Below are 12,201 nucleotides of genomic sequence, written 5' to 3' on the forward strand. Positions count from 1 at the left end.
CTGACACTGGTATTCCCATCTATTGTTTTATCCCAGTTTATTACCTCACAATCAGTTGGCTGTAGAAATTAACATGATGTTACAATCAATTAGTACTTAAACTCCTAAATAAGCAGGAGCAAATCAAAGATGCTATTTTAATCCTGATATGGCTACTGATAAAAAAGAAAAAATAACCAAAAAAATAAGAAGCAGAGTTCTTTCTAATGTATTCGTTCAATATTTTTCATGAGAAGTCAGCTGCTCTTTAAATATATCATAGGAGCGTATCTTGTAATTTTTATTTCCCACTAGGTAACAGTCATAAATAATCCCTTTTTGACAAGAGTTTGCCGGTTTATTAGAAATAGAGGGGAGAATGATCTTGTGTGGTTACTTTGTGCCACACCAGGATCCTCCTAACATAAGAGCGAGCATGTGATACTGCAGGGCCAACATAAGAGAGCTTAGACCAGTGGTTCTCAACTAAGGGTATGTGTAGTCCTGGGGGTATGCAGAGGTCTTTCAGGGAATACATCAAATCACCTAGACATTTGCCTAGTTTTATAACAGGCTACATAAAAAGGACAAGTGAAGTCAAGACAAACTAAAATTTCTTAAAATTACATGTTTAAATTACTCCATATACACTGAAATGTAAGTACAATATTTATATTCCAATTGATTTATGATAAAAATGAGAAAATAAGCAATTGTTCAGTAATAATGCGATGTGACACTTTTCTATTTTTCAGAGTAGCAGCCATGTTAGTCTGTATCCGCAAGAAGAACAGGAATACTTGTGGCACCTTAGAGACTAACAAATTTATTTCAGCATAAGCTTTCATGGGCTACAGCTCACTTCTTTGGATGCACAGAATGGAACACACAGACAGCAGATATATATACATACAGAGAACATGAAAAGGTGAAAATATGCATACCAACTGGAGAACTTAACATAGGGAAATAGATTCAGTTAGTGTAATGACCCAAACATTCCCAGTTTCTGTTTAAACCTAAGTTAATTGTATCCAATTTGCATATTATTTCGAGTTCAGCAGTCTCTTTGGAGTCTGTTTTTGAAGTTTTTTTGTTGCAAAATTGCCACCTTCAAGTCTGTCACTGAGTGGTTAGAGAGGTTGAAGTGTTCTCCCACTGGTTTTTCTCCTCACACCTTCTATGGGGCATCTCAATTATCACTTCAAAGTTTTTTTTTCCTCCTGCTGATGATAGCTCATCTCCATTGATTGGACTCTTCCAGTTGGTATGCATATTTCCACCTTTTCATGTTCTCTGTATCTATAAATATCTCCTGTCTGTGTGTTCCATTCTATGCATCCAAAGAAGTGAGCTGTAGCCCATGAAAGCTTATGCTGAAATAAATTTGTTAGTCTCTAAGGTGCCACAAGTACTCCTGTTCTTTTTTATATTTTTATATCTGATTTGTAAGCAAGCAGTTTTTAAGTGAGGTGAGACTTGGGGGATATGCAAGACAAATCAGACTCCTGAAAGGGGTACAGTAATCTAGAAAGGCTGAGAGCCACTGGAGTAGACCACCTCGCTGTCTGTTGCCAATGTAAAAGGGAAAGAGTGGGCATGGATGGGTAAACCTCCTGCTATATTAATCCTCAGGTGCATTTCTGGCACACCCAAAGTCAGTACAACTTTAAAGTTGTTCTAACACAGCACAGTGGAAATGACTCTGCTCAGAGCTGCAGCAAGATCAAGGAAATGAGAATGTGGGTTTTGACACCTTTGCACCTTTCAGTCAGACTTGCACTTCAAAATATCATTTCACTCATCATCAGACACTATAAAACCACACAGTGCCCTAAAATGTTTGGGCCTGCAAAGCTGACACATTCCAGAAAAACAAATTACTTTACTCAAAACAAGTCAACTTGGACACACTGGGTAATAAATGTGAACACTGATTTCTACAAGGGATTTCCTAATGCTTGTATTGTATGAAGCTGGTGTGTCTGTGTCTGAGAGAGAGAGAGAGAACGAGAACTATCAATATTTTCTTAACTACTCCAGTACTGTGGGTTAGATTCTGCCAGTCCTTGCAAAGTTATGCAGAGAAATAAAGACTCTCCCCTCCTACTTGTGCAGCTACTTTAAGGTTGGCCACAGTTGCATCTTCAGGGATCAAGAAGCACAGGTTTTGTACCTTAGATACTTACTCCTAGCAGCAAATGGGTTGGAAAGGTCAGGGTTTAGCAGAGCCAAGGCTCCACCTGCCCTTCTCCAATCCCACCAGCCAGATCAGTTGGCTTGGTATCAGAAAGGAACTATGCAACATCACCAAAAGGGTGAAAATTACTCACCAGTGCAACCAGGGAGCCTCAGGAAGTATTGTGCATTTCTAGCAGGATGTTTTACAGTGCACCTACACACCATTTTTTACTACAGGCTACGTGCAAGTAACACATCTAACCCAAACCTACTAAGCATCAAATAAATGTGTTAATTAGGGAGCATGGTTTACTTACCAGCCATAGTTTCTCTCCGGTTTGGGTATGGGATCATCAAAAAATGAATCTCCCTCTATATCATCCTCACCTACAGCTGGATCACTTTTTTCTTTGGTATTTAAGTCTTTGTTGTGTGGTTGAGAAACTAGCTTTGTCTCATTGGGAAGAAAGTGAATGCTGCTTTTGCTTTTTGTTTCTCCTGATGAAATACTTGTATCGCTTTGACTGGTTTCGGCAACCTTAAAAATAAATAAATAAATATCAAATTTACAGGAGGGAAAATGCCTTTTCTTGAGTGAAGTCATGGAAATAGTTTCTCATGACTGAACTGCAGTTCAACTGTTAATAAAGGACCATCAGGGAACATACACTATGCAAGTCATCCACGTAATCAATTTTTTAAATTGATTTAATTTTTCTATTTTTGTACCCATACAAGTGTATCAACTACGAAAAAAAATCCTATTTCAAAGCCATCTAAAGAGCTCTTTTAAAAAAAAAAAAAAAAAATCTATCCCATCCCCTCTGTAGGGCTTTATAATATAGGTTATACCTAGAAGCAAAGTCAAATGAACCAAAAATACTGTAATGCAGAAAAATGTACTAGAAATAAGTAAAATTTACTTTTTGTGTAGGCAATTTAGTTGCTAACTAGGCATGTTTCAGTCTTCCACTCCTATCTAAATGTTTTCCTAATATTTGAGAACTTGATTTTTTTAACCTTGCGAACATAGTTAACAGATGCTGTCGGAATATAGAGCTAGGGATATTAAGTATGGGGGACTCTATAGTTGGATTATTTATGGGACAGAGCTAATGACTTGTGTTGTAAACTTGGTTCCAAGACTACCTTGCACAACTGTAATCAAGGTACTTACCCTTTATCTCTCTATTTGCCAATCAACAGTATAAAAAAAGAGGTTATCAATATCTACCTACCATAGAGGTGTTGCAAAATAAATGTTTATGAAGATACTATATAAATGCAAGAGAGTCAAGGTGCATAAGGTAATATCTTTTATTATACCAATTTCTGTTGGTGAAAGAGAAGCTTTTGAGCTTCACAGACCTGAAGAAGAGCTCTGTGGAGCTTGAAAGCTTGTTCCTTTCACCAACAGAAATTAGTCCAATAAAAGATATTATCTCATCCACCTTGTGTCTCTCATATTCTGGGACCAGCACGACTACACCACCACTGCAAACAAAAATATCAGGGCAAAATATTCATGTGCAGAGCTATGTAAAGTGACTATGGTAACATGGCACTCCATGTTTCCCAATGACTTTCATGACCATATGTGCTCATTTTTCCAAGTAAAATGCTTTTTATTCTAATAATTATGGCACAAAGTCAATTTAAACTAAGAATTAAGCTATGTTCCTTCCTTCTTATGCAACACCACAAGTAGTAAAGCCAAACTGTTGTGTTAGAGACAACTGTACAAACCCACTGGCATCAAAGGGGTTCTGAAAGACGTAGATGATTGGAACTTAAACAATTAGTCTGATGATGCACAAGAAAGGATGGAATACTGTTTACTCACTCAGTTGCATTGGCTCTTACAAGTTGAACAAGAATAAAATACAATCAAAACTTACTGGTTAATATTCAGCAGAGAAGACTCTGAATGCATACAAGCAACAACTCCATTGTGTAAGAAAGTGCTATTTTTAGACAGTCACTTTTCAGAGCAGAATCACATTTTAAAGGTAGTCAGTGAAGGTGGGAACAGAACTCAGAAGTAGAGATTGGAGGAGAAAGATAATTCTATTTTGTGGCAGTCCCGCCCCCTCAACATGTATATGTTCTCTGCGAAAGAGACTGGAGCCCCATCTCCAAGGCAAGTCTACATGATGGGCTGCCCCAGAGGCACAGACCTCAGGAACCCTAGGAGCCCAGGCTGCCAAGGAGCTGGGTGAGCAAGTTAGCAGAAAGCCAGGCATGTTTCTTGCCTAAGTTTCAAAGGAATTTAATCAAATTGGAGCCATCTCCATGAAAAACTTTTCAATTTCAATGAATCAGTAAATTCTGATGAAAATATGTTACACTGGAATTTCTCCAACCAGCTCTATTCAGAAGTATTTTATTCTCAAACAACATTCCGCAGAATACCAGCAATACTTTTCCAGAAGATGTGCAGAGTGAAATAATTTGAAACAGTTACTGGATGACTGGCTATTTAGAGGGTGAGGTTATTTATGAAAAATCTCTCTTACACAGTTAGAAAAACATTGAATTACATTCATATGGCTTGTGGAGGGGCACTTGATCCATTATATTAAAAAAAAAAAAAAAAAGAACCCCCCCCCAAACTCAGCATTTTGACTACCTTTACCACATCCCGCAGACGCTATGTAAGCATTACATGGTCTGACAGACCTAAGCAGCAGCCTCACAGGGAATTCTGACAACTCAACACAGAAAAGAACGATTATATGCACCCTCGATTCTGCAAAGCGTCACTAGATTTCTGCAAGATCTTCTGAACAAGGCTCATCATTTTGGAAGTTAAACATAGCAAACAGCATTATAGTAATCTCTCCACATCTGAATTATACCTACATTTCCAACTTCCTTTTCTCAGAAATAGTTTGGCCAATTCACCTCAAATTGGCCAGAAGAGTTACTGTTTGTCCATAGACAAATCTGCATCAAGTCTGAGGAGGAAACACCTCTGAAGAAACTTAGAGCAGTAGTTGTCAACCTTTCCAGACTACTGTACCCCTGAAGCCACAGCCCTGCCATCCGGCACTGTATCCTAAGCTCTGCCACCCGGGACTGAAGCTTGTAACCCAGCTTTGTGTGGCCCCCTGTGGCGTGGGAGCTCGAACAACTGCCCTGCTTGCCACCCTCTAACGCTGGCCCTGCACTTGCACCCCCCTCAAACTCATCCTGTGACACCCCCCCAAGGGTCACAACCCCCAGATTGAGAAACACTGATCTAGATGAGCTGACATACCTCTTGGAAGACCTCTGTGTGCCCCCCAAAGGGTATATGTACCCCTGGATGTGAACCACTGACTTAGAGGAATGTTGAAAATCCATCTTATAATTCAAATATTGTTGTAACCTTAACTATGGAGAGAGCTATTGCCATTCAATAATACCTTTAATGACAAATTTTAATACAGAATTGAAAACTCATTCATTTTACAAGTACTTGAGAGGGAAGTCAACTCACAGACATGGGGTTTTAGCATTTTTATCATTCTCTCCCACACAACTCTTTTTCAAATTAAACATCCTAAAAAGTTAGACATTTTAAATGTGAAGAGGTCAAGAGTGGTATGTGCCGGGGAAGTTGGATCATTTGTGATTTACAAGTTACCTTCCAAAAGTGTTTATTAGTTAATCTCAAACCATGTTACAAGGCAAAAGAGTCAGTTTTAAAAATTATTCGTTCAAGGAATATTCTACAGTGGGAGAGCAAAACACCTCATGTTATATAGCAATACTACTAAAACTGAAGTAATATCAATATTTCCACTTAAGCTTCTTTTTTAAAGAGATTGTAAATATTAGTGGAAATCTGATGCAGACAGACAAGGTTACAAACCAAGACCAATTTTTTCTAAATTAAAACTCAACTGGCTAATATTTTTATAAAAAGCTGACTCTTAAAGTTTAGTTATTTAAGATCCTATTCGCAAGCCTAGTAACTAATAAAGTACATTAAAATCAAATCAAATCTGGCAATTAATCTATTCATATACTCTTAATCACTTGTGATGCAAAACACAGAGAAAAGAGCAAAGATAGTAAACTCTGAAAGGTGGCTGTGAATTATTTTTTCAGAAAGGTCAGATACACAGCCGTAACTATTTGTTGTAGTCCTGATTTATACCATCCTTACACAGTAAGATCCCACTTCCCTTACCAAGACTGAGTGGTACCTTAACCTACAATCACTCTCAGTTTTAATAGGAGAATGCAAAGTAAAGTAATAAACATAAATAAGGGTAGCAGAATCCGATTATCATTTAAAGACAAGAAACAAATGCAATATGCAACAAGAGGAAAGGGAGATGGTGAGTAAGCATGACAGTAGTAAAAGCACGTACATAATGGTTCCAAATAATTTTTTAAGGATTTTTTTTTACAATTAAATACAATTTATCCCCACTAGCTTTCTATCTACCCATTATCATCTGGTGATGTCTTGTAGACAACAAGGCAAAAATGGATCTTAAGGAGGGTTGTAAAGAAGATTAATGGCTTCACGGATTAGTTTTGGGAGGATATGCCAAATTAATGCAACATTAAGAAAAAAGCCTTTAGAAATTCAGACTTGAAGACATTCTACACTTAAACTCATGCGGTTGTCGTTCCCTCCACACATCAACTGCATTAGTTAACAATGAAGTGCCCAACAGAAAGCTTAATTTTTCATTTGTTAGTATGATTTATGTAGTAAGCTTTTTATGTATACAATATTCTAAGTATGGTGCCTTAGAGTGCCATTTCTATACCTTTATATTAATAGCTAAATTACAATAAACTTTAGTGTTTGCATTATCAGTTTATTTTATTTTTTAGTATAATCTGTTTTCCTAAAGGAAGACTAAAAGCACCTGCCAGCATCTTCTCCTCTCATGCATTTTACCTGCTCACCAGCCTTGTCCAAGCACTTTTTCAGTTTACGATGTCCTTTATACCTTGGTATCTACGCATAAAATAATAATAGCACAAAGAAATAAAAAAAAAAAAAACCATGAGTAGTTTAAACCACTCTAATCTGCATTTATATATAGCAAGTTTTTTTAAGCAGTAAATCATTGCAACTAAATTTTCCCATCTTCAGGGATGTTCTCTCTGTGGCCATGTGGAAATTTTCATGAGAACATTAACAACCTATCCTCATCTGGAAGAGGTAATTGTCTGGCAAATAAAATAATGGACATTGACTAACATCTGTCAGATACTAGTTTCTATATGAACAAATTTCATGAGGAACTCCCCAGAGAAGCCCGTAATAGAAGAGTTTTTAAACTAAGGAATGAGAGAAGGCCAAGAGGTCTGGAGGAGCACATGGTTTGGACAGATACATCCCTTAGGGAAGGATTTATTAAAGAGGATACTCTATAAGCAGCACTCAAGGAAGATAAGGCTGTTGTGGAGAAGCTAAATGAGCTTTTGCATCCATCTTCACTTAAGAGGATGTGGGGGAAGATTCTCACACCAAAGCCATTCTTTTTAGGTGACAAATATGAGGATCTGTCCCAGATTGAAGTGTCGATAGAGGAAGTTTTGGAACAAATTAATATGTTTCAATTTATCAAGTCACCAGGATCAAATGGTATTCACTCAAGAGTTCTGAAGGAACTCAAATATGAAATTGCAGAACTACTAACTCTGGTATATAACCTATCACTTACATCAGCCTCCATACCAGGTGTCTGGTAAACAGCTATACAATACCGAATTTTAAAAAAGGCTCCTGAGACAATTCTAGCAATTACAGGCCAGTAAGTCTAACTCCAGTACCAGACAAACTGGTTGAAACTATAGTAAAGAACAGATTTATCAGAAACATAGGCTACGTCACTACTTGCAGATATAGAACACCGGGTGTTAAACCAACCCTCAGAGACAGCAGCAGGGAAAGCGCTGTTGTGTGTTCACATGGTGCTCCTTGCGACTGTGGAGCATGTCCACATTAACAGTTCTTGCAACGCCAGAGAGCAGTGCATTGTGGTAGCTATCCCAGTGTGCAAGTGGCTGCAGCATGCTTTGGAAAGGGTTTACAATGCCTAATGGGGCAGGCACAGCGTCACATGATGCAGGTTTCCCAATCCCATTGTTCCATGGGCATCCTACTAGACTGCCAGCTGTTTTTCAAATGAGGGGGCGGAGAATGTGACAGGGAGTGTGTTGTGTGTATATAGAGGGAGAGACTGTGTTTTGGGGAGCAGAGTGAGTTAGCATGCTACCTTGTAAGTTCAGAAAGTGGCACGGAGAAGGGGGAAACCCAACATCAGCCCCTACCCCTGCCTCTCTCTCTCTCACACATACACACACACTCTGCAGCAGGAGCATTCCACAGTAACGATTGATTTGTGTCCTGCAGCAGATAAGCATGCGGGATGTCAGAAACAGAGCTTTGAAAGGGGATATCCGCATGCCTGCAGCAGAGTTCAAAACAATTACCAGAGCTGCCACTTGACTTCAGGAGATTATGGGATGTTTCCAGAGGCCAATCAGAGTGCAGTAACGCAACGCGTCATCCACACTGACACCCCGGCTCTCCAGCCTGGGCACAGCAAGCTCTATGCTTCTCGTGGAGGTGGATTACCAGGAGCGCTCCAGCTGTAGAGTTCAGGTGCTCTAAGTGCCTTGCCAGTGTGCATACCTCAGGAGTTATGGTGCCTGAGGCTGATTTAATGCGCTCTAACTTGCAAGTGTAGACAAGGCCATATATTAACAGGATATGCTGTGGAAGAGTCAACGTGACTTTTGCAAAGAGAAATCATGCCTCACCCATCTACTAGAATTCTTTGAGGGGGTCAAAAAGCACGTGGACAAGGATGATCCAGTGGATAAGGCACATCCGGACTTTCACAAAGCCTTTCACAAGGTCCCACGCCAAAAGCTCTTAAACAAAATAGGCAATAATGGGATAAGTGGAAAGGTCCTCCCATGGATCAGTAACTGGTTAAAAGACAGGAAACAAAGCGTAGGAATTAATGGTCAGTATTCACAATGGAGAGAGATAAATAGCAGTGTCCCCCAGGGATCTGTACTGGGACCAGTACTGTTCAATATATTCATAAATGATCTGGAAAAAGGGGTAAACAGTGAGGTGGCAAAGTTTGCAGAAGAAACTAAATTACTCAAGATAGTTATATCCAAAGCTGACTGAAAAGTTACAAAGGGATCTAACAAAACTGGTGATTGGGCAACAAAATGGCAAATGCAAGTCAATGGGGATTAATACAAAGTTATGTACATTGGAAAACACAATCCCGACTATACATACAGAATTATAGGGACTAAATTAGCTGTTACCACTCAAGAAAGATATTGACGTCACTGTGGACATTTTTCTGAAAATATCTGCTCAAAGAGCAATGGCAGTCAAAAAAGCAAATAATGTTAGGAACTATTGGGAAAGGAATAGATAATATCCTAATGCCACTATATAAATCCATGGTATGGCCACACCTTGAATACTGCATGCAGTACTGCATGCTTCATCTCAAAATAAAATAAAATAAATTATTAGAATTGGAAAAAGTCCAGAGAAGGGCAACAAAAACAATTGGGCGTATGGAACAGGTTTAATATGAGGAGAGATTAAAAAGAGACTGGGACTGTTCATCTTAGAAAAGAAACGACTTGGGGGGGGAAATGACAGAGGTCTATAAATATATGAATGGTATGAAGAAAGTCAATTGTGTTATGTGAAGAGGTAAATAACAACACATTACCATGGGTCACCCAATGAAATTAAATTGATAGCATATTTAAAACAAACAAAAGAAAGTACTATTTAACATAACACACAGTTAACCTGTGGAACTCATTGCCAGGGGATGTTATGAAGGCCAAAAGTATAACTAGGTTCAAAAAGGAATTAGATAAGTTGATAGAGGATAGGTATTAATGGCTATTAGTCAAGATGGTCAGGGACGCAACCCCATGCTCTGCCTGTTCCTAAACCTCTGACTGACAGAAGCTGGGACTGGACAAGGGATGGTTCACTTGATAAATTGCCCCATTCTGTTCACTCCCTCTGAAGCATCTGGCATCAGCCGCTGTCAGAAGATAGGATATTGGGCTAGATGGACCATTGGTCTGACCAGTATGGTCATTCTGATGTTTCTTATGTAAAGCCTGCTATCAAAGCAATCACTTTATATGTACAAAACAAAATTTCCACAGAAGATAGAAAAGACATTTCTCTACTACATTTCTGATAATGCAACATTATTCCCTACTGTCAGTTTACTACAGCTTTGTTCAGTTTCCTTTCAAGTGTTCCAAGCATAGGCGTGCGCACAGGGTGTGCCCAGGCACATCCTAATGCAGGGGTGGGCAAACTATGGCCTGCATCTGGCCCCTCAGGGCTTTGGATCCGGCCCATGGGACTTGCCCCCCATGGTGCCGCAGGCCCCACACCGCTCTCAGAAGCAGTCAGCACCACGTCCCTGGGCCCCGGGGAGGGGGAGTGGGGGGGGGAAAAGATCTCTGTGTGTTACTCCAGGCACCGCCCCCACAGCTTCCACTGGCCGGGAACGGGGAACCGTGGCCAGTGGAAGCTCTGGGGGAGGTACCTGGAGGCGTTGCAAGGGCAGCATGAAAAAAGTGGCTTTGCGTTTTAATTTAATAGCATGATATGCTCTTTTCGTTTCAAAGTTTGGATTGTTGTATTATGCAATAAGCGCCAAATTGCATAATATAGATGTTGTAGAAATGTATAAAAAGCCCATGTTCGCTCCCAGCATGCGTTCCCACTACTGCGGTGCCGCCGCATTACCACTGGTCCTCCCCTCTCCCCCTCCGACTACTATTCTAGAAAATTCTTTGACCTATATAAGCGGCTGCATCAGGTGTGCCCAGCACGGTGTCTACAGTGTTTGTAATCTTTGACATGTGTATTCTACTGAAATAGCATAACAAGCCTGTGGCTTTACCTTTTAATTCAAATCGCATGATACCCCCTTTCAATTTTAAAATATGGATTGGTTTGTTGTTAAGATAAGAAAAGGAGCAGCAAACTAAATTATAATGAATGTGCTGATAGTAGTGCAAATACCTCAGACTCCTGAGTTAAGAACTCACATGAAGATAATGCCGCCACCAGTTCCAGTGCATGAAATAAACTGAGTAATGACCAACAGAAACAGACGGTCTCTTAGTTCAGGTCAGCATAGTTCCTATTCAAAGCCATCAAACATTGCATCTGATGACTCGGTCTGTGATATTTCAAAAAACAGATTAGAATGCTGGTCTCTATTATCTAGAGGTCCTTATCAGCCTAGATTGAGCATGTTTCCTAGAAGTAAAATAGGGAATAAACAAAAAAGTTTTCAGTCTGATTGGTATGAAAAGTGTAGGTGGTTAGAATATAGCCCATCAAAGGATGCATAATTTTGCTTTTACTGCCGTTTCTTCTCCTCTAATGATGCAGCAAACAAAAGGTCACACTGATCCAGCATTTATTGATAAGGGATTCAGAAACTGGCACAGGGCTAACAAATGTTTTTAAAATGACCAACTGTCAAAATCTCACGTGTTGAGCTGTTCTTCGTGGTAAAGTTTTAATGAAGGGAAACCTACTGATGTATTGTTGGATGAGGGCAAGCAGGCTTATCTGTCTAAAAAAGAAGAACGGTGCCATAACCAAAGTGTAATGGAGCGACTGATTGACATTGTTCTGTGTTGGCGAAAGGTGGGAGAATATTCAGGGGTCACAATGAAAAAGCTGCAGTTTTGAGAAAAGATTTTAGAAATAAACCTGTCAATATGCTCCAAAAATATGGTCCCATAATGGCAAAGCATGTGCAACAATCTCCTTGAAACGCTACCTATCTGAGTAATTGCATCCAAAACGATTTCATTGTGGCCTTGCACAATGTTGTGCAACAAAAGATTGTGTCTTCACTAAATGAAAAAATGGTCTCAATAATTGCCGACAACACTACTGACTGTGGACACCATGAGCAGATGTCCATTGTGGTGTGGTACTTTGACAAGGAAAAACAAAGTCCAGTTGAACATTTTGTGTCTGCTCAGAGACTG

At 39.5% G+C, this 12,201-nt stretch overlaps 2 protein-coding genes across 7 annotated transcripts in view; both read right to left on the bottom strand.

Annotated features, from left to right (window-relative positions):
* LOC127048973 (C-C chemokine receptor type 6-like) overlaps window positions 1-12,201 on the bottom strand; it is a 120,335-nt gene that overhangs the window by 56,456 nt on the left and 51,678 nt on the right. The gene's annotated exons all lie outside the window — the stretch shown is intronic.
* CEP43 (centrosomal protein 43) overlaps window positions 1-12,201 on the bottom strand; it is a 56,145-nt gene that overhangs the window by 10,709 nt on the left and 33,235 nt on the right. For 4 of the 6 annotated variants that reach the window (XM_050949142.1, XM_050949138.1, XM_050949137.1 and 1 more), the window contains 2 exons: window positions 7,064-7,123; window positions 2,478-2,698 (listed from right to left, as the gene is read on the bottom strand). In XM_050949142.1, coding sequence (XP_050805099.1) covers window positions 2,478-2,698; window positions 7,064-7,123 — 281 coding nt within the window. The remainder of the gene's footprint in view (window positions 1-2,477; window positions 2,699-7,063; window positions 7,124-12,201) is intronic. The other 2 variants (XM_050949143.1, XM_050949139.1) reach the window with 1 other exon arrangement.

The sequence above is a fragment of the Gopherus flavomarginatus genome, chromosome 4 (assembly GCF_025201925.1).
Source record: "Gopherus flavomarginatus isolate rGopFla2 chromosome 4, rGopFla2.mat.asm, whole genome shotgun sequence".
In the NCBI taxonomy this organism is placed as follows: Eukaryota; Metazoa; Chordata; order Testudines; family Testudinidae; genus Gopherus; species Gopherus flavomarginatus.